This window comes from Brachyhypopomus gauderio, chromosome 7 (genome assembly GCF_052324685.1).
Source record: "Brachyhypopomus gauderio isolate BG-103 chromosome 7, BGAUD_0.2, whole genome shotgun sequence".
NCBI lineage: Eukaryota > Metazoa > Chordata > Actinopteri > Gymnotiformes > Hypopomidae > Brachyhypopomus > Brachyhypopomus gauderio.
This window is the reverse complement of record NC_135217.1, coordinates 12,413,297-12,439,339: the sequence shown is the minus strand read 5'-3', so window position 1 is coordinate 12,439,339 and position 26,043 is coordinate 12,413,297. Positions and strand designations below refer to the sequence as shown.

Sequence of the window (26,043 nt, the reverse complement as noted above, 5' to 3'; positions counted from 1 at the left end):
AGGAGAGTGGTGGTTAGGGTGTTTCTTATTTGGGGTTAAAATTTTTTATTTTTTTTTTCCAGTGGGCCACCCACTGAAATGGTTCATTTTGGTGAGAAAATAAATGTGTAAAAATTTCAAGGGGAAAAAAACATTTTTACTGGGCGCTACCAGTCATTGAAATTTAAGGCATATTTTACTATGCGCTCTTAGTCATTAACATAGGAAAAAATCATAAAACCGATGGAGACTGGTGATAATGACTCATTTACTTGGTACACATTTATTTACTTATTACATGCATTAAAAATATCCATTTTCTGTCATTGCATTTCTACTTATTTATTAAAAGATGTTGCGTTGGCATGGGCAATATCGAATAGTTCTTCTAACCCTTCATTCCATTGGTCTTCCTTTTGTTTCAAATAATCTGAACGCTTAGCTTTATTCTCTTTATTTTTCTTCAACTTTTCCCATTCCTTGTAAATGTTTTCGATTTTAGGGACAACGTGCTTCTTTAATTGCACTGGTATTCGGGCCTTTGACCAAACTTCAAAAACATCATTTGCTGTGGAATGTAATGCTTCCCTAATGCTTTGCTTGGCAATCTGCTTATAATGGAAGAAAAGGGCCAACACTTCCCTTTTTGAAGGAGGCATAACACTGTCTAAAGAAGAGGACATCTGTCCAATAAGCCATATCTCAGTTTTCTTTCTGGTAGCTATCGTTGCACTGGTTGATGAAGCCATCATTGTACAGTAGTTACACTAGTTTAACCTGCAAAAGGAACAATTAAGCATTATAGACACAATTCTGCACACTAAAAGTAAAAAAATTACTAGTTAAAAGAGGTTTGTATGCTAAGCACCAACCACTTTTGTTGCATAACATCATATGCAACATAAGCATTTTTAGGGTACATTTGCGCAATACTGTAGGGTCGGTAGCGACCCCTAAAAATCATTCTAAAAAAAAAAAATGATAATGAACCAAATGGCAGGGTGGCCCATGCAAAAATCGAAACTTCAAAAATAAGAAACACCCTAGTGGTGGTAGATGCTTAGTGCTTCAGCCAATCACAGTCCCTTTCACAATGGACTGATGTCATGACTGGATATCAGAAGCGCAGCTCGTTTGTTGACGTGTGTGTGTGTGTGTGTGTGTGTGTGTGTGTGTGTGTGTGTGTGTGTGTGTGTGTGTGTGTGTGTGTGTGTGTGTGTGTGTGTGTGTGTGTGTGTGTGTGTGTGTGTGTGACAGGCTCAAGCTGAAGCCGGATGTGGTCTTGCGGCGGCTGGCCATCGCGGTGGCGTCCAGCGACCACAGCTACATGCCGCAGCTGGTCTCTGTGTCGGTGGGTAAGAGCCGGCGTGCGCTGCAGGAGATCCGGGATGTGCGTGTGCCCAGCAACGTGACGGGATACGTGGCCCTGCTGGACAACGCCAACATCAGCCAGCCCTGTGAGCTTTTGGCCCCTCCCACACCGCTGCCACAGACTCCGCCTTTTATTCTCCTCTCCATATCTGCACCATATGGGAATGGAGTCTGTTGAAATATGCAAATATAAATCGTCCAGGTTCTTAGGACCCGGAGTCTCTTATGTGTCCCCCCCCACCCCGTCTCTCCCCGCACAGACGTTCAGATCAACATCAAGCGTTGCCTGAGCGACGGCTGCGACACGCGAATCCACGGTCTCAAAACCATGGGCTACCAGGTGACCAAGAACAGGGAGGTGTCCGTGTCGGATGCCTCTGCCATCTGGTACCTCTCCCTCCTCACCTCCCTGGTGACTGCGTCCATGGAGACCAACCCCGTCCTCGCCCAGACGGTCCTGCAGAGCACACAGTAAGTCGAGTGCTGGGTGAAGGCGTGGTAACACACTATGGCCTCGGTGGGCACGTACGGCACTGGAGAGACTCCTCCAAGTCCCTGCCACTAATTTGGGTCCCATAGAGAGCACTGGGCATGCTCCATCATCCCCTGCCTCACACACAAGCACACCACAATGACACACTCACGAGTCTCCTAACAAGCTTTGCTGCAGGCGAACATTTTATTTAAACATTGCTGAGTGTTCTGCCATATCTAGAACTCAAGTTCCCACATTTCAAATTATATTTCTGCTAAATCTACTAAAACTCCAGCCAAACTCCTACCTCCGAACATTCAGTAGTGAGCATGTAGAGTAGAGTTCATGCTTTTATCACCTCCAGACTCGACTACTGTAACAGCATTCTGTATGGTCTCCCCTCCTCTGTTCTTCAAAAACTACAATATGTTCAAAACTCTGCTGCCCGACTCCTCACCGGCTCCCCCCCCAGACAACACATCACCCCTGTCCTTCGTCAACTTCACTGGCTTCCCATAAAACAACGCATACACTTCAAGATCCTCCTCTTTACCTACAAGGCCCTCAACAACCTTGCCCCTTCATACCTATCAGATCTCCTACACCGTCACGCCCCCACCCGCAAACTCCGCTCTGCAGATGCCAACCTCCTCACTCCTACTACTTCTACCAAACACAGGTCCATTGGGGACAGGGCTTTTGCCATTGCTGCCCCCACCCTCTGGAACTCTCTACCCCTGACCATCCGAAACTCTGATTCTCTGCACTCCTTCAAACATAACCTCAAGACCCACCTTTTCCAGTCTGCATATAACACTTAAGTCATTACCCTATCTTTCCGTTTTGTTTTTCTTTCTTTTTTTTTGTGTGTATGATTGTACGTGAATTTCTGTGTGAAATTACTGTAAAGCGACTTTGAGTACTAAGAAAAGCGCTATATAAAACAGATTTATTATTATTATTATTATTATGTACGGCCCATGGGGGAAATAGATCTCTCACCGGTCAGTAGGGCGGCGCCACTGATGTCCTGCCTGTTTGTTCTGCTGTGTCCCACCAGGAAAGCCTTGCAGCACATGCCCCCGCTGTCTCTGACGCCCTCCTCCACCGAGTTCCCCAAGTTCTTCTCGGCCAACGTCCTGGAAGAGGTGGACGCATTCCTGCTCCGAATCGCAGAGTAAGAGCACGTTCCGGATGATTCCAGATGAGGACCGCTTTGGTGTTTTTGTTTATGGGCTGCACAACGGCTGTTTATGTTTGCTGTGATGGCGTAATCACAGGAAGCAGCGATTAGCATGTAATTATGCGCTGCTGTAGACTATTGTTTTCTCATTCTTCCACTCCATTGATGCTCCCTTGTTCCCTTCCCTAACTCCCTAACTCCCTACTCCCTACTCCCTGCTCTTGCTCTGCAGCTGCTGTGACACTCCGGATGCTGAGCTGACCCTCCTGGCGTTTGCCCTGGCTCGGGGCAGTGTGGCCAAGGTCCTGCTCTCCCTGGCGGGCATGTGTGAGCGTGTGGGCTCGGAGTACCAGGCCTCCTCCCTGCTGGCCTCCATGGCCTCCGTACGCCTCCGTCTTCTCTACCGCAACGGTAATGCACACCTCCCCACTGAGGCCAGTACGGCCCGCGCTGTTTTATATCACTGGTGACCAGCTGATGGTGATGGTTTTGATGATGATGATGATGATGATGATGGGAGTATGGTATGTCGGAGACAGGATGCCTTAATGGGTAGTCTGGCTACTGTACCAAGAAGCTGCTCTTTGGTCCACTTACCTGCTTTAGGACTTAAGTGCTGGCTGGGGTGGCCTGGGTGGACCCATGGGACCTGAATCTCATGTAATCCTGTGCTGTCTGATGTTTGGGTGGTGTAGGTGACACTATACTGTTGATGCTTGGGTGGTATAAGTAATACTGTACTCACAGAGGTTGGGTGTCTGATGTTTGGATGGTGTAGGTAATCCCATGATGTCTGATGTTTGGGTGGTGTAGGTAATCCCATGATGTCTGATGTTTGGGTGGTGTAGGTAATCCCATGATGTCTGATGTTTGGGTCGTGTAGGTAATCCCATGATGTCTGATGTTTGGGTCGTGTAGGTAATCCCATGATGTCTGATGTTTGGGTCGTGTAGGTAATCCCATGATGTCTGATGTTTGGGTCGTGTAGGTAATCCCATGATGTCTGATGTTTGGGTCGTGTAGGTAATCCCATGATGTCTGATGTTTGGGTGGTGTAGGTAATCCCATGATGTCTGATGTTTGGGTGGTGTAGGTAATCCCATGATGTCTGATGTTTGGGTCGTGTAGGTAATCCCATGATGTCTGATGTTTGGGTCGTGTAGGTAATCCCATGATGTCTGATGTTTGGGTCGTGTAGGTAAACCTCTGCAGCTGCACCTGCAGGCGTGTGATGTGAAGAGTCGCGATGACAAGTGTGGCCCTGAGAACATGCTGACGGATCCCACCACTGGAGATGGTACTTACACTCCTGCTAACATCGCTGCTCCACGTACTGTCTGATCCATCACTGCTCAAAATACCGTCTGATCCATCACTGCTCCACATACAGTCTGATCCATCACTGATCCACATACAGTCTGATCCATCACTGATCCACATACAGTCTGATCCATCACTGATCCACATGCTGTCTGATCCATCACTGATCCACATGCTGTCTGATCCATCACTGCTCAAAATACCATCTGATTCATCACTGCTCCACATACCGTCTGATCCATCACTGCTCCACATACAGTCTGATCCATCACTGCTCCACATACTGTCTGATCCATCACTGATCCACATACTGTCTGATCCATCACTGCTCCACATGCTGTCTGATCTATCACTGCTCCACATGCTGTCTGATCCATCACTGCTCCACATGCTGTCTGATCCATCACTGCTCCACATGCTGTCTGATCCATCACTGCTCCACATGCTGTCTGATCCATCACTGCTCCACATGCTGTCTGATCCATCACTGCTCCACATGCTGTCTGATCCATCACTGCTTCACATGCAGTCTGATCCATCACTGCTCCACATACTGTCTGATCAATCAATCAAAGTTTATTTGTATAGCGCTTTTCACAACACATGTTGTCACAAAGCGCTTTACAGGGTTTACAAGGTTAACAATACTATGGGTCCAGAACCCTAATGAGCAAGCCAAAGGCGACAGTGGCGAGGAAAAACTCCCTATGATGGTGGGGAATAGGAAGAAACCTCGGGAGAACCAAGACTCAAAAGGGAACCCATCCTCCATTGGGCGGCCCGTTAACACACAACTTACACAAAATACAGACAAATACACAAGTCACACACAAATCACACAATCAGACTAAGTAAAGGTAAAAATGAAAGTTCTGGGTTTTGATATTGTCACTGTAAATGTCTGTTGATGAACGCCAGGCTTTCATTCCGTGTCAGAGCAGCAATGCTGGTATTGTAGGCTCTGACTGCAATGTTACTCTCCAGGTGAACCTCGGAGAAAAGATACGAGATGTAGTAAATATGTAACAGATTAATCAAAGGCCAAACTAAACAGATGAGTCTTTAGTCGAGTTTTAAACATTGAGACTGTGTCTGAGTCCCGAATAGAGGCAGGAAGATTATTCCACAATTGTGGAGCTTTAAAAGAAAAGGCTCTTCCACCTGCTGTGATCTTTTTGATCCTAGGAACAGTTAATAACCCTGCGTCCTGCGAGCGAAGTGAACGCGCTGGGTTATATTGTTCAATAAGTTCACTAAGATAGTCTGGAGCTAAGCCATGCAGCGTTTTATATGTTAATAAAAGTATTTTATAGTCAATACGGAATCTAATTGGCAGCCAGTGTAACGACGATAGTACGGGACTAATGTGATCAAACTTTTTAGTTTTTGTTAAAACTCGTGCTGCTGCGTTCTGAACCAGCTGGAGTTTGTTTATCGATTTACCAGAACATCCAGCTAGGAGACTGTTGCAATAATCTAAACGAGAGCATATGAATGCATGGATTAGTTTTTCTGCATCACTAATATTTAATATGTTTCTAATTTTTGCAATGTTGCGCAAGTGAAAGAACGCTACCCTAGTTGTATTATTAATATGTGTATCGAACAAGAGATCTGGGTCTATTGTGACGCCCAAGTTCTTTACCTCTGCGCTGGGGGTTATAGTAAAAGAATGTAGATTCAATGCTACATTATGTATCTTGTCTCTCGCTGCCCTAGACCCAACTATTATTAATTCTGTCTGTCTGATCTATCACTGCTCCACATGCAGTCTGATCCATCACTGCTCCACATGCAGTCTGATCCATCACTGCTCCACATGCAGTCTGATCCATCACTGCTCCACATGCAGTCTGATCCATCACTGCTCCACATGCAGTCTGATCCATCACTGCTCCACATGCAGTCTGATCCATCACTGCTCCACTCATTCCCTCTGTCTTCGTGCAGGGTTCCTGACCGAGAGCAGTAAGAGGAGGGCCAGCGTGATCCTGTCCACCGTTGACCAGACCTGCTTCCAGGTCACACAGCTCAGAGTCAAAGTAAGTTTGTGCTCGAGATGACAGAGATGTTCACCATGCAGAACTGACCCCTAGACAGAGATGTTCACTAGGGATGCACCGAAAATTCGGCCACCGAAAATTAAAATTAAATCGGCCACTTAAATTTGCATTTTCGGTTTTCGGCCGAAATACTTTCATCACCGAAACAACACGGCCGAAACAATGTGCTGTGATGACGCAAGCAAAAATCGCCACCTGCACGCGCTTATTTGGATAAAGCTAGCAAAAAAAATTTCCAGTGATGGCGCCAAGGCAAAAGGACATTACACCAAAAATTATGGAACTCGTTGCCTTAGACGATCAGCCGTTCTCTGTCGTAGGGAATTCGTAGGCTAATAGAGCACATTGAGCCCCGTTATGTTTTGCCGAGCAGACGACATTTCTCAGAAGTGTGTTTACCTGAGCTGTTTAATGTTGTTGCAACTCACGTCACGTTTTTATGAGAGAATTTATATTTATCTTTCAGGCCAGTCAGTTATAATTAAATTTAACTCGTATAAAATACATATATTTATCCTCTCAGATAAAAACGGTCTGCAAGCGAGTTTAATTTAATTAGTGGTCGGCCGTTGTCAGCGGTATCGCTGTTAACGGCCCACCACTAATTTTACTTTATAATATGCATTACTGTAATGTCAGTGCTAAATAAATATTTTCAAATCAAATTTTGTAGTTGATTTATTCTTTGAATAGCAATGCCTTGATTTTAGTGAGGTTAGCCATAAATCCAATGTTACTAATAATTGGCATAATGTATTTCGGTGTTTCGGTTTTCGGCTTTCGGCCTTGGTTTCCTAATTTTCGGTTTTCGGTTTCGGCTAAGAATTTTCATTTCGGTGCATCCCTAATGTTCACCAAACAGAACTGACCCCTAGACAGAGATGTTCACCATGCAGAACTGACCCCTAGACAGAGATGTTCACCACGCAGAACTGACCCATAGACAGAGATGTTCACCACGCAGAACTGACCCCTAGACAGAGATGTTCACCATGAAGGTCACGGCAGGTTGTTTCTTTTTACCAGCCTGTGCAATACGTTTGCAGTATTGTGCTCTGTAATGACTCGGACAATAACAACCATGATGATGATCAGTGCAGTAGCACCACCTCGAGTGTGATGTCACATGATGTCACAAGCGTTACAGAAGTCATCTAACAGACTCCAGCTCCAGGCCCCTGATTAGCACGCCAAGGCGACAGTTGCCAGGACAACAAAACGTGTAGAACAAGGGGAAGAAGCTGTGAGGGGGGTCCAGGATGAGGAGGGACACCCAGCCTTCCCTGCTCCACACCACGCCTCACTACCAACAGCTCATCACTACCAACAGCTAATCACTTTTTGCAAGTGTGGACTATTCACGCTCTCAATGACAACCCAGAATTTACCATCCTGCAGACGAGATCACACTGGTGCAGAGGGCGGACGTGCGGAACATCTCCCTCGGGTCGGGCTGGTACCACTATTAAACTGGGCGGGGGGGCTCTCCCACACCCCCAGGGCTCCACAGTGAGCTCCTTGATAGACCATAGTGGTACAGTCCAGCGGATCACCTTATTCGCCCCAAGGCCTTGGCGGGTCGCCACACTGTTTGCGTACCGTTTGGTATATTTATTTTTCCTGATTCGCGGTTTTCAGTGACCGAATCTTTTTGCCGGGGGCCTGTGGGACCACAGGGACCACACTCACACAGGTCACGAACACTCGAGCTGCGTGATGAATGCATACCGCCACACCTTTGCCCACGCCACCTGGAAACGAACGTGTGTGTGTGTGTGTGTGTGTGTGTGTGTGTGTGTGTGTGTGTGTGTGTGTGTGTGTGTGTGTGGCCTTTTCAAACGTTTGTTCCTTTCTACGCAGGTGCGTAAGGGAGCCATAGGTGCCAAATGTGGCCTGGTGTTCACATATAACGACCCCGAGGCGTTCGATGCGGACAGACACTTTAAGAGGTTCAGGAAATACGACTCCTGGTCATTTAAGGACTACAAAGAGTTTGTCCAAAACAAGTAGGTCAAAGCACTCTGTCTCCTTCTTTTTAGATTTCTTCACATTATTCAGTTGATCTGTGTCTTTACTGCCATTGTGGTTATTAGTGGTAGTCTAGTGGACAGTCTTTGCTGAGTGTGTGTGTGTGTTTTGTTTGTCTGTAAGTGTTTTCTAGACTGTGGATGTGTCTGACTGACAATTTAGTCCTGCAGTATAGAGTATAAGATTATCAAATAACCTTTTGATATAATAACTGTTTTTGCTTTAATTCACTTCCTTACACATTCACACACCACACACACACACACACACACACACACACACACACAGGCAGTGCAGCAGTAGTGGAGCTCCAGAGCTGAAGGAAGATGAGCCGGTGGGCTGGTTTGAGCTAGAGGACGACTGGAATGATGTGGAGATCAAACTGCAGCACTGCCGAGTTTCTAATGTAGGATATAACACTCTCTCTCTCTCTCTCTCTCTCTCTCTCTCTCTCTCTCTCTCTCTCTCTCTCCGTGTCCTATGGTGACCATCTCTTCTGTGTGTGTGCAGTTCCTGATGGTGAAGTTCATGTGCACACGTCAGGAGACTGCAGAGCGGCTGGGCGTTCAGCAGCTGGGCCTCAGTGGCTACCTGTGCCCAGGGGCCGAGCGTCTGCAGGCAGCCGAGGATCTCGGCGAGCAGCAGGGGCCCCAGCAGGGCCCGGCCCCAGTCCTGGCCCCCGCCACAGCACTGGCCCTCATCAGGAAGACCCTGGACTTCATCCAGCAGCTCACGCGAGACATGGTAACACACGTGTTGTTTATGACAGGGAGCGTTGTGTGTGTGTGTGTGTGTGTGTTAATGGACCTGGCTCTGTTGTTGTAGGACCTGTCACTGCACAAGCAGAAGGCTCTGCTGGACTTCAGTGGGCTGAACCTGGTTCTCTTCTGGGACTTCTATAACAAACTCAGGTCTATGTGAGTACACACTGTATACTGTACACACACCTCTCATTCCCTTCTTTCTATTTTTACCTCATTTAATAATGTGTGTGGTCTGATGACTATTACGTTTAGTGCTTGTATAAAAGCTAAGTGCTCAGCATATGAAATATCCTTGGATGGCTTCTAATTGTGTGTTTGTGTGTGTGTGTGTAGAGATGGGGAGGAGGCGCTGAAGGCCAGGGTTCTTCTCCTGCGGCTCCTTCAGAACTGCTTCCCGGCTCTTCCCACCTTGCCGGAGTTCCGGGACCCTCTGGAGATCTCTGAGTGTTCACCGTTGCCCTCGACGTCTGTGGGAGCAGCCTCGAGCAGAGACGCGGGCCCGGCCGAGGCCGTGGGGCAACTCTACAACCACCTGTGTCAGGGTGCGGACAGCCACACTGCCCCGTAGGCCCCCTGACCCCAACACCAACCCCAGCTCCACCTCACTCCAGACGTTGACGTGTCTGGCCTTGCCTTGCAGTGATAGACGGGCCTGAAGGAGAGCGTGCGGTGGAGAAGGCCCTCAGGGCAGAGGCGGTCAGAGCCATCCTCAGCGGGGCCGCCATTTTCTACCCAGACAAACAGAGCCGGCGAGACAAACTCTTCGACATGATGGTGGGTGTGAGGGAGGAGGAGTCGGATGACCTGCATGACTTTTTAAATTACATTTTGCATTACATTTTTGGAATTTAGCCAATGCTGTTATCCAGAGCAGCTCACAGAAGTGCTGTGGTATCTACTCATCCAACATGACCTGATCACTGGTGATACTAGAACACTGGTGATACGGGAATCAGTGCAGATGCTTTGGTGTGTGTGTTGGTGTGTGTGTGTGTTGGTGTTGGTGTGTGTGTGTGTTTTATGTCCTGTTTCTCTCCTATGACAGAAGAACATAACAGAGGAGGATCAGTCAGAGTCAGTGAAGCTAACGTTTGAGTCGCTCTGCAGTTATTTCAGGTAAAGCACACGTGTGCGCGCACACACACACGTGCACATACACACATGCACACACCCTCTCATGGCTGTGTGTGTGTGTGTGTGTGCGTGTGTGCAGTGATCAGGACCCCAGTGGGCTGCTGCTTTTGCCTCCCAAAGGGGCGCCTGCGGACTTTGACATCTCCCCCATCCTCACCGTCATGGACACACTGCTCGTGGTGGCCACTCGAGAGGTAGTATCCCTCACACACACACACACACACACACACACACAAGGAGACGGCACTTAATTTGCCATTTGTCATTCATGCCTGTAGCCTGCACCGGAGGCCTCAGCTGTCGGCGTTTTCTTGTTGACATTAAAGCAGCAGTTTGGTGTTCCCATTCTTGCCAGACGGCCACTGAAGGGCTCCGACCCCGTAGTTCCTGCCATGTAGTCCCCCGCCATTCAGACAGACCTCCCACTAGACCCCTCCCTCCAGAGTCCCGCTAACCTAGTGTATAGCCTACACATGCACAAACTAACGGACAGGCAGAGAGGACTGAGAGGTCATTGTAGACAAGCTCACTGATTGGTCAGTCCAGATCAGGTATTTAGTTGCTGTTTAAATGACCCAGTTGAGGTTTTTTTCCCCCTCAACTTGTTGTATAAAGCTGTGTTAAGCTGTGTCTTCTTCTCTAGACTACTTTACTAAATGGTTATTTGTTTGAATGCCAATAATTGTGTTGTGTGTGTTTGTGATATTGTGTGTGTGTGCGTGTGTGTGTGATATACGTGTGTGTGTGTCAGTGTGAGGTAATGATGGTCGACTCCAGCGGTGGGCCCAGTCGGAAGGTTCTGCTCTCCCTGTTCTGGGCTCTGCAGGGCAGCCTGCTCTCCTGGTGCTTCCTGCAGCTGAAGGGTTCAGCGTCCACGGCCACCGAGCTGGCCCGGGGCATCCTCGTCCGCTGTGAGCACCGACCCGCGTGGTGCACGGTCTGTTTGTTGTTTGTTTGTTGTTTGTTGTTGTCTGAGCTCTGCTCTTGTGTTTGTTCCCGGCCAGACGTGGAGCGTTTCCTGGCGGGCACGCGGGCCGCTCTGCTGGCCCTGCTGGAGAGACACTCCGGGACCGCCATCGCCGCCAACCTCGGCAGCTCAATCCTCGCCACGGCAACGAGACAGCTGGTACTGACCCCGCCCATCTTCCCTCATTGGTCAATTCTACCTTTGCGTTGTGCGATGTTGTAAAGTACTATTATACTACCGACATGACTTGAGAATAAGGTGTGGCGCGTGTGTGTGGCGCGTGTGTGTGGCGCGTGTGTGTGGTGTGTGCGCTGTAGGTCATCTTCCTGCTGGAGCTGTGTGCCCTGGACATCCCCCACTGCTCGCTGCTCGCTAGCTTCTTCACCCTGCTGCAGCTGCTGAAGGAGCTGTCCGGCGGGACGGAGGACGCCCCCAAGGTCAGCGCCGGGGGGGTGGGGGGTGTTTGGGTTCTTCCGTCCGTCTGTTTGTGAGAGGGAAGCGCAGGTGCCCAGCCGCTACGTTTGGGCTAACGGGCGGTGTCCCTGCAGGTGGAGGAGTCCTGCCAGCACCCCCAGCAGCCTGTGGTACTGAGGACGTGGACCATGGAGTCGCCGCACGACTACGAGGACAGCAAGCACGAGAACACCATCTTCCTCTGCCCCGGTGCTACCTACTTTGAGGTGGAGTTCGACGAGCGCTGCGAGACAGAGAAGAGGTGCTGAGACACTCGGGTCGCCCTCAGTTCCTCCCGTAGAACTCTCCGTCGGGCCCGTGTCGATGTCCCGGGTTTCCAGAGTACTGTTGGCTAACTGTTGTGTGTTTTCCTGAAATGGCAGATACGACTATTTGGAGTTTACGGATTCCAGAGGAGGCAAAGTGCGCTACGACATGAAGGTCGGCACTGAGAAGTGGCCAAAGGTGAGACATCATGGTCCTGTGGGGACGACCACCCGGACACCAAAGTCTCCTCAAATTCCCCCAACAAGCTTTACAGTTGAAGAGCATCTAAGGGGCAGAGCTGCGACCTGCTGCAGCGTTTCACGTGTGATGATGTCACGTGTGACGATGTCCCCTCTGTCCTCCAGAAGGTGACCTTCAAGGCCGGCCACCAGCTGCACTTCCTCTTCCACTCGGACAGCAGCAACACGGAGTGGGGCTACAAGTTCACGGTGACGGCGTTCGGCCTGCCCGACGTGGCCGTGTCCTGGACCTCCGACCTGCAGCTGCTCGTCTCCCGCCTCATGGGCCGCCTGGCGTCCCGCGCCATGGCCTTGAAGTCCGCGCCGGGTCAGTCCACCTGCAGGTGGCGCCGTTGGCTGTCACGCTGGCTGGAAGCGGATGATGACTCCCGATCTCCATTCGCTGTGTGCAGGTTGCCCGGACGCTCGGGCGGGGAAGGAGCTGCCTGCTGCCATGACGACCCACGTCCTCACCTCTCCTCTGTGGAGACCTGTGTTCAGACACGGCCTGAGCAGACCGGCCTGTTCCCGAGAGGCCCAGCCCTCGAACGGGGACACACAGCAGGTTTGTACCATGTGGGTGTGTGTGGGTGTGTGTGGGTGTGTGTGGGTGTGTGTGGGTGTGTGTGGGTGTGTGTGGGTGTGTGTGGGTGTGTGTGGGTGTGTGTGGGTGTGTGTGGGTGTGTGTGGGTGTGTGGGTGTGTGGGTGTGTGGGTGTGTGGGTGTGTGTGGGTGTGTGGGTGTGTGTGGGTGTGTGTGGGTGTGTGTGGGTGTGTGGGTGTGTGTGTGGGTGTGTGTGGGTGTGTGGGTGTGTGTGTGGGTGTGGGTGGGGGTGTGGGTGGGGGTGTGGGTGGGGGTGTGTGGGTGTGGGGGGGGGGTGTATGCGCTTGTTATTTTGTAACAATTCGTTTCTTTATTTATGCTCTGTGTCCTCTTTAAATAAAGCACTTTAGTCTGTAATTGTTGGCTGCACAAAATCACTCCCTCCAGGTAAAACCATCAGCGCCCTCTAGTGACGAGTTGGTGGAGTTCCTGCTTGCGTTTGCACGCTGGGATCCGTCCCATGATTCCACTGACAGCAGGGCGGAGCTTATGCGCAACCTCATGCTGGCGTGCAAGAAACATCCGGTCCGGAACGAGATTGCAGCGGGGTCAAAGGTCGAGCAAGCCTCGAACGCAATCTGGGCTGCCATGGTGTACCACACGCCGGCACTTCACGCTTCTCTGAAGAACTTTGGTAAATAACAACATCATCACCTGAAGAACTTTGGTAAATAATAACATCATCACCTGAAGTTCCAGTGTTTTTGCTCCGCATGTCTGAAGCTGTTAACGAGGCTCCCAGGCACCGGGCTGTTGGGTGTTGACGTAGGAGCGTCCGAGTGCCACTGCTCCACGCCGCATATTTAAAACCCCACCCCACATATCGGGGTGTGGCCCCGTTCTCCTGTTGCTACGCTGAGCCGCGCTGTCCTCTTGTGTCCCCAGTGAGTCAGTGCGGACAGACGTGTGTGAGCGAGGACCTCGTGCAGGTGTACACGCTCGCCGACGGCATCAGGACATGGATGGTATGAGGGACCCTTGTTGTTGATCGGTTCATGGTGGTATTAGTTCCACTTTGGAATATGCCATGTTGATTGTGTTGTAGTTGGAGATGAAACAGCGCTCCCTGGTGGGCCAAATGAATATGGCAGATGAGAAGGGGGCTTGTTTGAGTGAAGTCACCATGGAATCTTTGGGTGAGTTTATTAATCTAAACAAAATAATAGTAATAAAAATGTTACATAAAAGTTCATTTATGGCCATTATCTATCACTGATATTACCCCCCTCTCTCTCTCCCTCTCTCTCTCTCTCTCTCTCTCTCTCTCTCTCTCTCTCTCTCTCTCTCTCTCTCTCTCTCTCTCTCTCTCTCTCTCTCTCTCTCTCTCTCTCTCTCTCTCTCTCTCTCTCTCTCTCTCTCTCCCCCTCTCCCCAGCTGAGATCTGCATCAGTAAGAGCTTGCTCCTATTCCGCTTCACCCCCGCTGCCTCTCCTCCGACCCCCAGCCCAAAGCCAGCGGAGAGCGCCGTCCCCCTCCTCCGCTCCATCTCCATATCTGAAAGTGACTTCCGTGCCTGCCCCTCCCCCACCACCTCCCACAGCTCCGCCGTGCCCGAGACGGCGGCCTCCTCCTCCCCGGCCGATGCCCACCCTCTTCGGGTGCAGACCCAGGACTCGTGTGCCTCCGACCCCGGCTCCTCCGCCGGGGCCCAGGGCCTCAGGGGCTCCAGCGAGAGCCTCCACTCCCAGCCGGGGGAGCCCCTGTCCCCGCAGACCTCCTCCCGCCGAGCCCCCTTCGCCCGCGGCCGCCTCCGGCTGCTGTCGCACCGCTCGGTGGAGGAGAGCCGCGTGGTCCCGCCCATCAAGGAGAGACACCCCCTCCTCAAACACATCTTCTGCTTCATGAAGGACATGGGCATCAGTGAGACCAGGTGAGGGGGACGCTGGCATGAGAAACGCCTGCACGTGCTTCTCACATCAGTGGCTGATTTAGATCTGCGCGATTGACGTCCGTGATTGATCTAGATATTATGTCGCGTGGCATGACTCTCAATCCCTTCGTGTGTGTGTGTGTGTGTGTGTGTGTGTGCGTGTGTGTGTGTGTGTGTGTGTGTGCAGTGTTCTCCAGACTCTGGCCTTAAAGAAGGCCCAGGCCACCAGTGTGTGTGAGGTTCTGGAGATGGTGCAGCAGTGTTTGGTGGCCCTGGGGAGCCCACACCTCTTCCAGGCCCCCTGTGTCCTGTTCCTCCAGGAGCTGCTGGCCTGCCAGAAGGATTTCACCAAGTACGACCGCCGCTCTGCGCCAGTGTTACTGTCATGGGTGCTTATGAGGATCACTCCCAGTAATGGCATCACTGGAGAAAATTGGTTTATTTATAATAAGTTATCTCTCTCTGCCTCTCTCTCGCTCTCTCTCTCTGTCTGTTTCTCTCTCTCTCTGTCTCTCTTTTATCTCTCCTCTCTCACAGTTATTTCTCCCAGTTGTCAGGCTGTGGGCCGGAGCTTAAAGAGCAGACCAGGCGTTCCTATCATCAGCTGATTCTCATGTTGGTGGAGGCAGTGCGAGGCTTCAGTGCCCTCGATGACAAGTAAGTTCCCATAGCAACCGACTTGAAAGCGTCAGGTGGTTTACAGGACGCAGTCAAGCACACACTGAGATTAACCCCGTGGATATTGTTCTTTTTATGTGCTTTATATTGCAATAGTGGCAGCACAAGTTGGGTTTGCTGTTATTGTTGTTGTTGTTGTTATTGTTCTTTCTTGTTGCTCAACATTTTTTCTCTGTGTCTTCCGTCCGGGTCTCCCCAGGGTCCTGCTGCCTGCGCTGTCGTGTGTGCAGACGTGTCTGCTCCACCTGCTCTCCATGAGCTGGGAGGCACGGGACCTGCCCCTGTTCGTCACCATCCGCCTGCCCGACCTGCTGCTCACCACGTCCCAGGAGAACATCAGCGTGCACGACATCGCCATCAGGTACGTGGGGGAGCGTGTGGCGGCCTCTGGTGGAACCCGCAGTGCTACTGCAGCCATGATGTTTCGATCTGGCTTTATTTTTAGTCTAGAAATAACTTGGCTGTTCGCTTGAATCCTTCGTATCTGTTTAGTGTGAAAGCCATTTTAAACGCACTGAACCACCGAGCCTTACGTCTTACAGGACTAACAGTCATCGGACAATCCTGATGATATTTTAATCTGACACTACAGTATTTTTGTTGCCTATTGGTTTGTCCTCTTGTCTGGCTTTCAGCCAGTGGACGGAGGAGGACGAGATCGCCGACTACGAGAGGAACAGCGAGTGGATGGACGAGTGCATGGACGGCATGTTCGAGAAGTGGTTCGACAAGATCGCGCAGGCCTCGCCCGAGGAGCGCAGGAAGGTAGCCACGCCTCCCTCCCCCTTACCCATCAGCCCCTGCGTCCGTTACGCTGCACGGCGTTTTGACCGAAATGCTTCAGCGGTTCCGCTCTCTTCCGGGGCGTCCTGTTGGGGACGCGTCCTTCACACTCGTCCCAGCTGCCTCTGTTCAAATGGGCTTTGGGTCGGTAAACATGCAGAAAGGGCCGTGATGTTCTCATTCTGCAGCCCGAGCCACCGTAAGCCACCGTAAGCCTTTAGTAAATGTTTAAAGTGAATTCAACCTTGACTGCACACTTGCCATTTTAGCTTTATGTAACCCTCCCTGACAAGATCCTTCCCTGCACAAGGGCTTTTTCTGGCCTCGTTCAACGTTCTCTTGTTCTGGCCTAGAGTCCTGCACGGGTCCGATTTTTGAGACCCGTACCCACCCATATCCGCAGAGTACAGCACCCACCCGCCCGCGAACCCGTGGCTATTTCAAAGTTAAATCCGTACCCGCCCGGACCCGTTAATATTCTACCCGTTACCCACCCGTGCCCGTGAAAAATCACACAAATTGAAAGCGCCTCTGAAAAAACGCCAGTACAACACAAAATAAAATATAAGGTTGCTGTGCAGGAACAGTATGGCTATTCCTATCTAAAATTAGCAACTGCAAAACGAGAGGGAACAAATGCCAGTATAACAACTAAATAAATTCGCATAGGTTCACAAATCTATCCTAGGTTACTGCGCAGGAACAGTATATCGTCCACAGTCCCAGGTTTGAGCTGCGTTCTGCGCTCTTGGATCACAAATCCTAAACGCCAAGTTCTCTCTCGTCATTTTTCCTTGTTCTAGCACGGCCACCCATTTGCTTTGTAACCACCAAGCAAGCTACAATAAATGCCCGGTACTGCGTTATAACCAGCCTCTGCTCATGTTTCCGCTGGAAAAGAACCGAAGTTTGGGTATTACCCCAGAACGGGTGAAGAGTAAAGTTCAGCCCGCTCTGGCCAACGGAGCTACGGTATAAGTAAGCTCCCCTGAGCTTCGCCACCACCATCGGGAGGCACTAATCAGGCAAAATGTAACACTATGTTCCTTACGTAGCAAATAAAAGCCTACTAAAAATGACCACTTATTTAACTTACCCGCCCGCATACCCACCCGTAAAATTTCGGTATGTGTAAAACCCACCCGTTTCAGCATCTATTTGCCCATACCCGTGGGTACCCGCGGGTACCCGACCCGGTGCAGGACTCTATTCTGGCCTCGTTCAACGGTCTCTCTCTGACCGGAGAGACAGTCGGTCGGCATCAGCTGAACAGATACCAGTGCGGTAGAGCTCTGTTGTTGAGGGACACTTCCATTATGTCTCTTTCTAATTGATGTTGCCGGTGCGCCTGACCTTTTGACCCCCGTGTCTCTCTGCAGATGCACATGTTCATCGCGCGCTACTGCGACTTGCTCAACGTGGAGATCTCCTGCGACGGCTGCGAGCGCATCGCCCCGGGACACCGATACCGCTGTCTGCAGTGCACCGACATGGACCTGTGCAAGACCTGCTTCCTCAGTGAGCCACAGGCCCTGCCCACTTCATGCCCCGCCCGCTTCATACACTCCGTCAGACTGTTTACATAAAACAAACAACATTTGTCACTGGGCGGTTCAGGGTGTTTCTTGATCTTGCACCAAACCGAATGCAAATATTTGCAAATGGAAGTTTCTAACAGGAAGTCGTGGCATGCTTGAGTGGGTTTAGATGTTGAGCAGGTGGACCCTAGGGTGCTCCTTCATGCATCCAGCACATGTTCACATGCACCTTAGTGTGTCTTCACGCGCTGTGGGTTTATGGCCTGGGCCGTCTTCCCGTTTCCTCCTCGGCGTCCCGTCGTCTCACCGTCCCGCTGTTCTGGGCAGGCGGCGCCAAGCCGGAGGGCCACGAGGACGACCACGAGATGGTGAACATGGAGTACGCGTGTGACCACTGCCAGGGCCTCATCGTGGGCAGCCGGATCAACTGCAACGTCTGCGAAGACTTCGACCTGTGCTTCGGCTGCTACCACGCCAAGAAGTACCCGGACAGGTGGGGGCGCTCCGCCCGACACACCCGCCACCCCACACACCCGCCACCCCACACACCCGCCACTCCACACACCTGCCTCGGGGGGGTTTGGCACTGATGATCCCATTTTTCTCTCTCTATCTCTCTCTCTATCTATCTCTCTCTATCTATCTCTCTCTATCTCTCCCCTGACAGTCACCTGCCCACGCACCGCATCACCGTCTACCCCATGGTGACCATACGCATCAGCGACCGCCACCCGCCTGGTCCAGCCCTACGTGCACAACTACGCCTGGCTGCTCTTCGCCGCCCTGGCCCTCTTCTCCTCCGAGCTGGGCACCGAGCGTGAGCTGGAGGGGGAAGCACTGGACGCTGCCGCCCTGCACAACGCCGCCGCCCTGCAGGCCCGCTGCTCCGAGCTGATCACCGAGTGCCTGATGAAGGGCCAGACGGGCAAAGGTGAGGGAGACGCTTCACTGGGTCAGAGGTTAGAGCAGTGCAGACAGTGGAGAGCTGATGTCATTGTTCATGTCTGTGCTTCTCTCTCTCTCTCTCTCTCTCTCTCTCTCTCTCTCTCTCTCTCTGTCTGTCTGTCTCTCTCTCTCTCTCTCTCTCTCTCTCTCTCTCTCTCTCTCTCTCTCTCTCTCTCTCTCTCTAGGTCTGCGGGCCTCAGCCCTTTTGTCCTTGTTGTCCACCAGTGAGTCTGCCACTGAGAGTGAGATGTGTCCCAGCACCCCTGAGTCCAGTCAGGAGATCAGCACCACCGACACCTCCTCTCTACCGGGCAGCACCACAGCCCTCTGCTCTCCGACACCCCCTAAAGACAACGTGAGTTCCTGGAGGTTCTCACGGAAAACCTTTACATTTACTCATACAGGAATATATACACACATATTTCCTTTTGACACTTCTACAAGCTCTTTGGGAGTGAAAATTCATCGTGACGCGTCCCAATTCTCAGCGTAAGTACAGTTTGATGGGTTTGTCATTGTTCCTTCAGAATAAGATGGTGGATGAACCCTCTCTCCCTAAAACCCCACTGGCTAAAGAGGAGAAGGAGGGGCAGAAACACCTGGTTTCCCAGGATACGCTGGACTCTCCCAGCCTGAGCCAGACGCCATCAATGTCTAGTGAGGACACACTGTCTCCAGGGCCCGAAGGTGAGATGCTTTAATATTCCACTGAAAATCACCAAAGTGTGTGTGTGTGTGTGTGTGTGTGTGTGTGTGTGTGTGTGTGTGTGTGTGTGTGCGTGCACTGTGTGTATATACAAGAGTTAGAGAGGTGTATATAGAGGGAATTCGAAATTTACCGACTTCAAATAAAACCAACTGCCAGCACGCCACACCTCACCAGTTGCCTTGCTGGTTTAAAGGGCGGTAGATGTGAATAACAGGTCTGTACGCCTCCCCGACAGCCTCCAGCGAAGACACCATCGCCTCCCCGAGCTCGAAGGTGGGCGTGAGCGCAGCGCGGGGGGAGGGTCCGGCCGGCGTGCCGCTGCAGGAGCACGTCTTTGCGGACTGCTCCAGGGAGAGGATCCTGGCCCTGCTGGCGGCCATGTTGCCTCCGGACAAACCGGTAACGGCCTTTCGGCTCCGCCCGAACACGTGGTCTGTGCAGTGTTAATTTTGACAACAATTTTTGATTTACTTTTAGTCTTAGCCTTTTGACTAAAATGTCATTTAGTTTTAGTCATAATTTAGTCATTGGATTTGTTTTTAGTCTTAGTCTAGTTTTAGTAGACTAATTATCAATAGAATTTAGTTGGGTGTAATAGTCATTATATACACTTGCACAAAATGAAACATTTATTAACCAGTTACAGAATATTATTGTTTGTATGTGCAATATATACAAAAACAAATTTCCAAACTTTAACTTGATTGACCTGAACTTATAGTTATTGAGCATAACAATAACAAAACATTGATGATCAGTAGTCCCGCTCTACCTGAAAACATATGGAGTTTATGAACAATACATATTGCATTCTATATAAAACTGGGTGCCGTAAAAACAACAATGCCATAACCACAGATGTCGTTTCATTTGTCGTATTTTTCCCGACATCATTGTCCCACATGGTTTACACACCGTCTTGTTTTTCTCAAAGTCAAAGGAGAAATGTGTCCATATATCGCCTCTTATCTTAGCTGGTATGGTCTTCCTGGGTTCTGTGCGATGTGAAGATGTTAGTTCTGATTGGACGGTTACCCGGTTTGTCCTGCCTCCGCTAAAGTAGTTACGGTTCGATCTCTTCTTAACTTATCCCTGCCTTTCTCAAAAGCTAAATCAGATCTGATTGAATGTCGTCGCTGGCCAATATTTTTGTTTCGTTTTTATTCGTTGACGAAAATGTCCATTAATTTTGTCATTGTTTTTATCCCTTCGTATAATTTTAATTTAGTTATCGTCTCGTTTTCGTCATAAAAAAAAGGTTCGTTTTTTAACACTGGGTCTGTGCACTGGTGTCCCTGGCTTTGACCTTTGACCCATGCTGTTTCCACCCCAGCAGGACGGTGCGCTGCCCCTGCACAGCCTGAGCGCGGTGTTGCCCCTGCTGTTCCGCGTGGTGGTGTCCAACGCCGGCTGCCTGAACGAGGCCTACCACCTGACCCTGGGCCTGCTGGGACAGCTGCTGCAGCGCCTGCCTCCAGCCCAGGCCGACGCTGCCGCCACACAGGCGCTGGCCCACCGGGCCGAGCTGCTGCTCCCCCCGCCACCAGATGGGGGCGCCACACAGCTGCACGGCTGGAAGACCACGCAGCTGCTGTTCAGCCTCGGTGCTGTGTGCCTGGACAGGTGTGTGTGTGTGTGTGTGTGTGTGTGTGTGTGTGTGTGTGTGTGTGTGTGTGTGTGTGTGTGTGTGTGTGTGTGTGTGTGCCGGGGGTCTGATCCCCTTCACTAGTCAAATGAGAGCTTGTGGGGAACATTTTGGTTTAAGCATTCTGTGTGGTTAACGTAGCTTCATGAGTTGGACGCTCTGGCCAAAATCGATGCGTTCCTGTGCGTGTTCCGTTCCAGCCGCATCGGGTTGGACTGGGCGTGCTCGGTGGCGGACATACTGAGGAACCTGAACGCGTGTCCGCAGTGGTGCGACGTCATTGTGGCCTTCACCGATCACTGCATTCAGCAGTTACCGCAGCAACTGAAACGCACCAATGTCTTCACGTTGCTGGTGCTGGTGGTCTTCCCCGAGGTTTGAATACATTTCTCTATTCTTGAATCCTTTAAAAATACTCTAGTAGAACATTACACTTATTAAAGAGGTGGACACACCAGGCCAGTTAAGAAGACATCAATTCAGAAGCAGAGGACAAAGCAGTTTGATCTAAATGTGTATCAGGTCAAAGATATCAGAAGAGATATCGGATCAGATATCAGACAGGCTGTACAGCTCATTTGAATGAGCATTCAGAACCATGTGATCCCCAGCTATGGGGTACTGATTGGGTTGTCCAGCCATGTACTGGGGCTTGTGTGCTGACATAGTCTCTTGTGTCCCGTTTGTCGTTTGTCCTGTGCTACAGGTGCTGTGCATGGGCACACAGTCGGTGTTCGTGGACAACGCCAACGAGCAGCACAACGTGATCCTGCTGAAACACTTTACAGAAAAGAACCGGGCGGCCGTGGTAGATGTGAAGACTCGCAAGAGGAGGACGGGTGAGCCTTAGTTGTTGCATGTATAAACAATTCAAGCCACTAAGACTGAGATTTGATGGTGGTACTATACTAATTATACTATACTAATGAATATATAATCACTTTCCTCCCTTCAGTGAAGGACTACCAGCTGGTGCAGGCTGAGGAGGCCCCGCCCCCTCTGTCAGGCTCCGCCCACCCGGGCCGCTACCTGCACAGCTTCATCGGCATCATCAGCGAGCTGCTGCAGACGGGCGTGGACAGCAACACGCCGGACGCCGTGGAGGCCACGTGGGTACTGTCACTCGCACTGAAGGGCCTGTACAACACGCTCAAGGTGAGCGGCATCACACACACACACACACACACACACACACCCCTCGACCCTGTGAGCCGGGACACAAGCGGAGGGCGGTCTCTCTCGGTCAGCAGCACGGCGGCGAGGGGGCCCAGGCAGCGGTTCACGGCGCGGGACTCACGCAGCTCCTGATGCGTAAGGGCAGCAAAGGCACGGGCTTCAGCAAGACCTGGCTGCTGCGGGACCTGGAGATCCTGTCCGTCATGCTGTACTCGTCCAAGCGCGAGATCCACTCCATGGCCGAGGACGCGGACGGCGGGGACGGCGGGGACGGTGGGGGCGTTGTGCACGCGCGTGAGTTGGAGCGCGAGCGCGAGCGCGACTCGGATCACTCCAGCTGCTGCGGCACCGACGACGGCGAGCCGGGTCAGCCCGACCCCCTGGAAGGGCTGGACGAGGAGACCAAGGCCTGCTTCCAGGTCGGTGGAAGGGTGACGCGACCCGCGGGTCCGATTGGAAAGGCGGGAGTTCTGGAGGACTTTTGTGTGAAGGGAATGGAAGGTTTCCACCGTGTGGCTGGTGTCTCACCATCCTCTTGTGTGTTTGCAGCTTACCCACGATGCCCTGAATGCCCCTCTGCACATTCTGAGGGCCCTGTACGAGCTCCAGATGAAGAGGACCGACTCCTTCTTCCTGGAGGTGCAGAAGCGGTGAGGAGCTTCAACTGTTGACGTGTCCCGTCTCTGTCCTGTGTTCGAAGTGCCTGTCAAATTCGGGATCATCCCGTTTCCCCCCAGATTCGACGGAGATGTGATAAAGACGGACGAGGCGATCCGGACGCTGGCACAGAAGTGGCAGCCGGCCAAACGGCCTCGCTCCGAGGAGCGGCTCGCCAAAGCCGTGGACACGGACATGATCATCGTCCCCTGCGTGGTACGTCTCAGAGACGCCGAGCTCTAGATCTAAACGTAAGGGATATGTCCTGAACGACAATGTCCATTACATTAGCTCAGGCCAGTCTCACAACAGCTACACCAAACATTCAGATCGGCTGATTCAGGTCTATCGGGGGCTGGGCTGGAGGCCAATTAGTGTAGTCCCCAAAGCCTGGATCAGGAGACTGGATCCCTGGTGCTGGAAGGATCCCTTTGTTGTCCCTGTAGTCCTGGTGACCCACTGCCCTGCACACTCTCAGGTCCACTAATTATCCAGCCCTTCATAAGCTGGATCTCGTCAGTCGGGTTATAGACGTGAGGCTATGCCGGGTAGTGGGTTCTCAGGACCAGAACTCAACTCCCTGGATTAGACTGTTTTTCTTCATCCACTCCCCCACCCACTCCTCCACCCCCACCCACTCCTCCACCCACTACCCCACCCACTCCTCCACCCCCACCCACTCCCCCACCCCCACCCACTCCTCCACCCCCACCCACTCCCCCACCTACTCCCCCACCCCAACCCACTCCTCCACCCCCACCCACTCCTCCACCCACTCCCCCACCCACTCCTCCACCCCCACCCCCTCCCCCACCCACTCCTCCACCCCAACCCACTCCCCCACCCACTCCTCCACCCCCACCCACTCCTCCACCCACTCCCCCACCCACTCCTCCACCCCCTCCCCCACCCACTCCTCCACCCCCACCCACTCCCCCACCCACTCCTCCACCCCAACCCACTCCCCCACCCACTCCCCCACCCCCACCCACTCCTCCACCCCCACCCACTCCTCCACCCACTCCCCCACCCCCACCCACTCCCCCACCCCACCCCCACCCACTCCTCCACCCCTGACAGTCGAAGCCAAGCCGCTGTGAGCGCGCCACGGAGGAGACCAACGTGGTGATGGAGAAGCTGATCACGGTGACGGAGGGCGACCTGCAGCTGAGCTACGCCAAGCAGCGACGCACCAAGAGCTCCGCCCTCCTGCACAAGGAGTTGGACGCGCGGAGCAACAAGGCGGTGCGCCAGTACCTCTTCAAGGTCAACGAGGCCATCGGCATCCTGTACGCCCGCCACGTCCTGGCCCTGCTGTTGGCCGACTGGCCCGTGGGCGCCGCCATCAGGGAGGAGGACCTGGAGCTGAGCGGCGCCTCCCACATGGCCTACATCCTGGACATGCTCATGCAGCTGGAGGAGAGGGCGCTGTGGGAGAGGGTGAGTGAGGGTGGGGCCGGTGGGTGTGGCCGGGCGGGTGGGTGTGGCAGTCGTCTCAGTGGGCCACTGATCCGACGGGGGCTCAAACCCTGTTGGTTTGGTTGCAGTAATAAGGATGTAAAGGACAAAAACTGGTATCTCGGAGATGTTGGGTCAGTGTTGGGTCGATGTTGGGTCAATGTTGCCCCCACCTGACAGCTCTTGGGATTTAGTGGACGCTGTGCTTGGCTCAACCATGGTTTTTCAGTTGTGATAAAGTAATTTTAGATTTAAAAATTAGATTAAAAGATCAGCTTTGTTGCTGGTTTTATGGTTAAGATAGAGCAGAATTTAGCTACAGTGTAGTCTACAGATAACAACTGATCTCATGAGTGCATGTGTTTGATCCCATGGGTGACTCTCCCACACGCAGATCCTCCAGAAAGTGTTGAAAGGTTGCACCCAGAGCATGCTGGGAAGTCTCTCCCTGACGGCGTGCCAGTTCATGGAGGAGCCCGGCATGGCCGTGCAGGTCCGCGAATCCAAGCACCCGTACGAGAACAACACCAACTTCGAGGTAGGAGAACACACCTGCCCGCCCCATACCGCCTCCACTGAAAAGAAAGATTTGGCCCACAAACCTTAAGGGAGTACGCAATAAATAATTCAGTAATTATTGTGATATTTGCCTTTGCGATACTGATATTGCGAAATTTGCCGTAGTAATGACAGCACTGCGTCATTCCAGTACTTCCAGAGTCCAGTACTCTGGCAGGAAGCAGTGTTGACTGCACTGCTCAATAGGGACATATTTGTTTTAGCTGTTGAGAAATTAAATATTTATAAATATGCCGTTTCCAGGAGCTTTCTCCAACTTGTTGGAATTTTGTATATGCTATTTAACAGGTGTTAGATACGGCCTCTGTCAGAGTTGCTTATCAAAGCTTCTCGTAGCGGAGAAACGCTGCCCGTGCCAGATGCGTCAGCTCGTGCTGGGGTGCTCAGACCAGGGGGGGTATGTGTAGTAAAGTTGCCCTCTGCCCCCCGCAGGACAAGGTGCACGTGCCCGGGGCTTTCTACCTGGCGGTGAAGTTCGACTCACGCTGCCACACGGAGGAGGGCTGTGACGAGCTGCAGCTGGCCAGCAGTGGAGACTTCCAGCAGGACCTGCACACCTTCAGCGGACAGAAGTGGGCCGACGTGGAGATCCCGGGTGAGCGGAACCACCCCGTGGAGCTCGGCTCCGACCTTGATCCCCCACCGCACCTCATACACCTTTCTGTGGTCTTCCCATGTGCCAGATTGACAGGAGGTTGTGAGTCAGGTTGGAGCTGTAATCTGGAGGAGAGTAGATCTCTAGGGGGCCAGCTAGTGGCACTAGTGCAGTGTATACTAGTGTCATCTCTCTGTTGTACGATCAGTGCATGTGTGTATATGTGAACTGTTATTCTCTTTCTCTCCTGTAGGGGACACTCTTTACTACAGGTTCATATCAGACATGAGCAATACGGAGTGGGGCTACAGGTTCACTGTGACCGGAGGCCAGCGTGGCCGCTTCCAGACTGGTCAGTCATTCCTTCACTCGGGTGTTTTCTGCCCGTCCCTCTTTGTGAATCTCACTCTGGTGTGAATCGTCTCTCTCAGTATATTAGAAATGAAGAGTTAAGCGTTCGTTCAGGACACATTTAGTAAAATAACCGAATCCTCCTGTCTGTATACGTCAGAATCACCTGAGCCTCCACTCGTTCTTCAACGTGTGTGTGTGTGTGTGTGTGTG

General features: G+C 51.9%; 1 protein-coding gene across 1 annotated transcript in view; it reads left to right on the top strand.

Moving 5' to 3' along the window:
• Positions 1-26,043, top strand: part of zzef1 (zinc finger, ZZ-type with EF hand domain 1) — a 37,666-nt gene that overhangs the window by 3,600 nt on the left and 8,023 nt on the right. Inside the window, 47 exon segments of the mRNA XM_077011782.1 lie at positions 1,237-1,436; positions 1,611-1,821; positions 2,886-3,002; positions 3,241-3,419; positions 4,207-4,305; positions 6,279-6,370; positions 8,252-8,397; positions 8,708-8,825; positions 8,930-9,163; positions 9,245-9,336; positions 9,517-9,725; positions 9,824-9,957; positions 10,232-10,299; positions 10,397-10,511; positions 11,069-11,228; positions 11,322-11,443; positions 11,602-11,721; positions 11,833-11,999; positions 12,121-12,202; positions 12,370-12,571; positions 12,657-12,808; positions 13,234-13,480; positions 13,732-13,811; positions 13,892-13,982; positions 14,221-14,716; positions 14,904-15,068; positions 15,254-15,373; positions 15,594-15,755; positions 16,030-16,159; positions 17,557-17,695; positions 18,043-18,208; positions 18,383-18,446; positions 18,448-18,646; positions 18,846-19,015; positions 19,188-19,347; positions 19,605-19,768; positions 20,703-20,992; positions 21,215-21,389; positions 21,721-21,853; positions 21,970-22,169; positions 22,262-22,609; positions 22,740-22,840; positions 22,928-23,063; positions 23,928-24,287; positions 24,700-24,843; positions 25,317-25,479; positions 25,733-25,831. Of these exon segments, the coding sequence (XP_076867897.1) occupies positions 1,237-1,436; positions 1,611-1,821; positions 2,886-3,002; positions 3,241-3,419; positions 4,207-4,305; positions 6,279-6,370; positions 8,252-8,397; positions 8,708-8,825; positions 8,930-9,163; positions 9,245-9,336; positions 9,517-9,725; positions 9,824-9,957; positions 10,232-10,299; positions 10,397-10,511; positions 11,069-11,228; positions 11,322-11,443; positions 11,602-11,721; positions 11,833-11,999; positions 12,121-12,202; positions 12,370-12,571; positions 12,657-12,808; positions 13,234-13,480; positions 13,732-13,811; positions 13,892-13,982; positions 14,221-14,716; positions 14,904-15,068; positions 15,254-15,373; positions 15,594-15,755; positions 16,030-16,159; positions 17,557-17,695; positions 18,043-18,208; positions 18,383-18,446; positions 18,448-18,646; positions 18,846-19,015; positions 19,188-19,347; positions 19,605-19,768; positions 20,703-20,992; positions 21,215-21,389; positions 21,721-21,853; positions 21,970-22,169; positions 22,262-22,609; positions 22,740-22,840; positions 22,928-23,063; positions 23,928-24,287; positions 24,700-24,843; positions 25,317-25,479; positions 25,733-25,831 (7,721 nt within the window).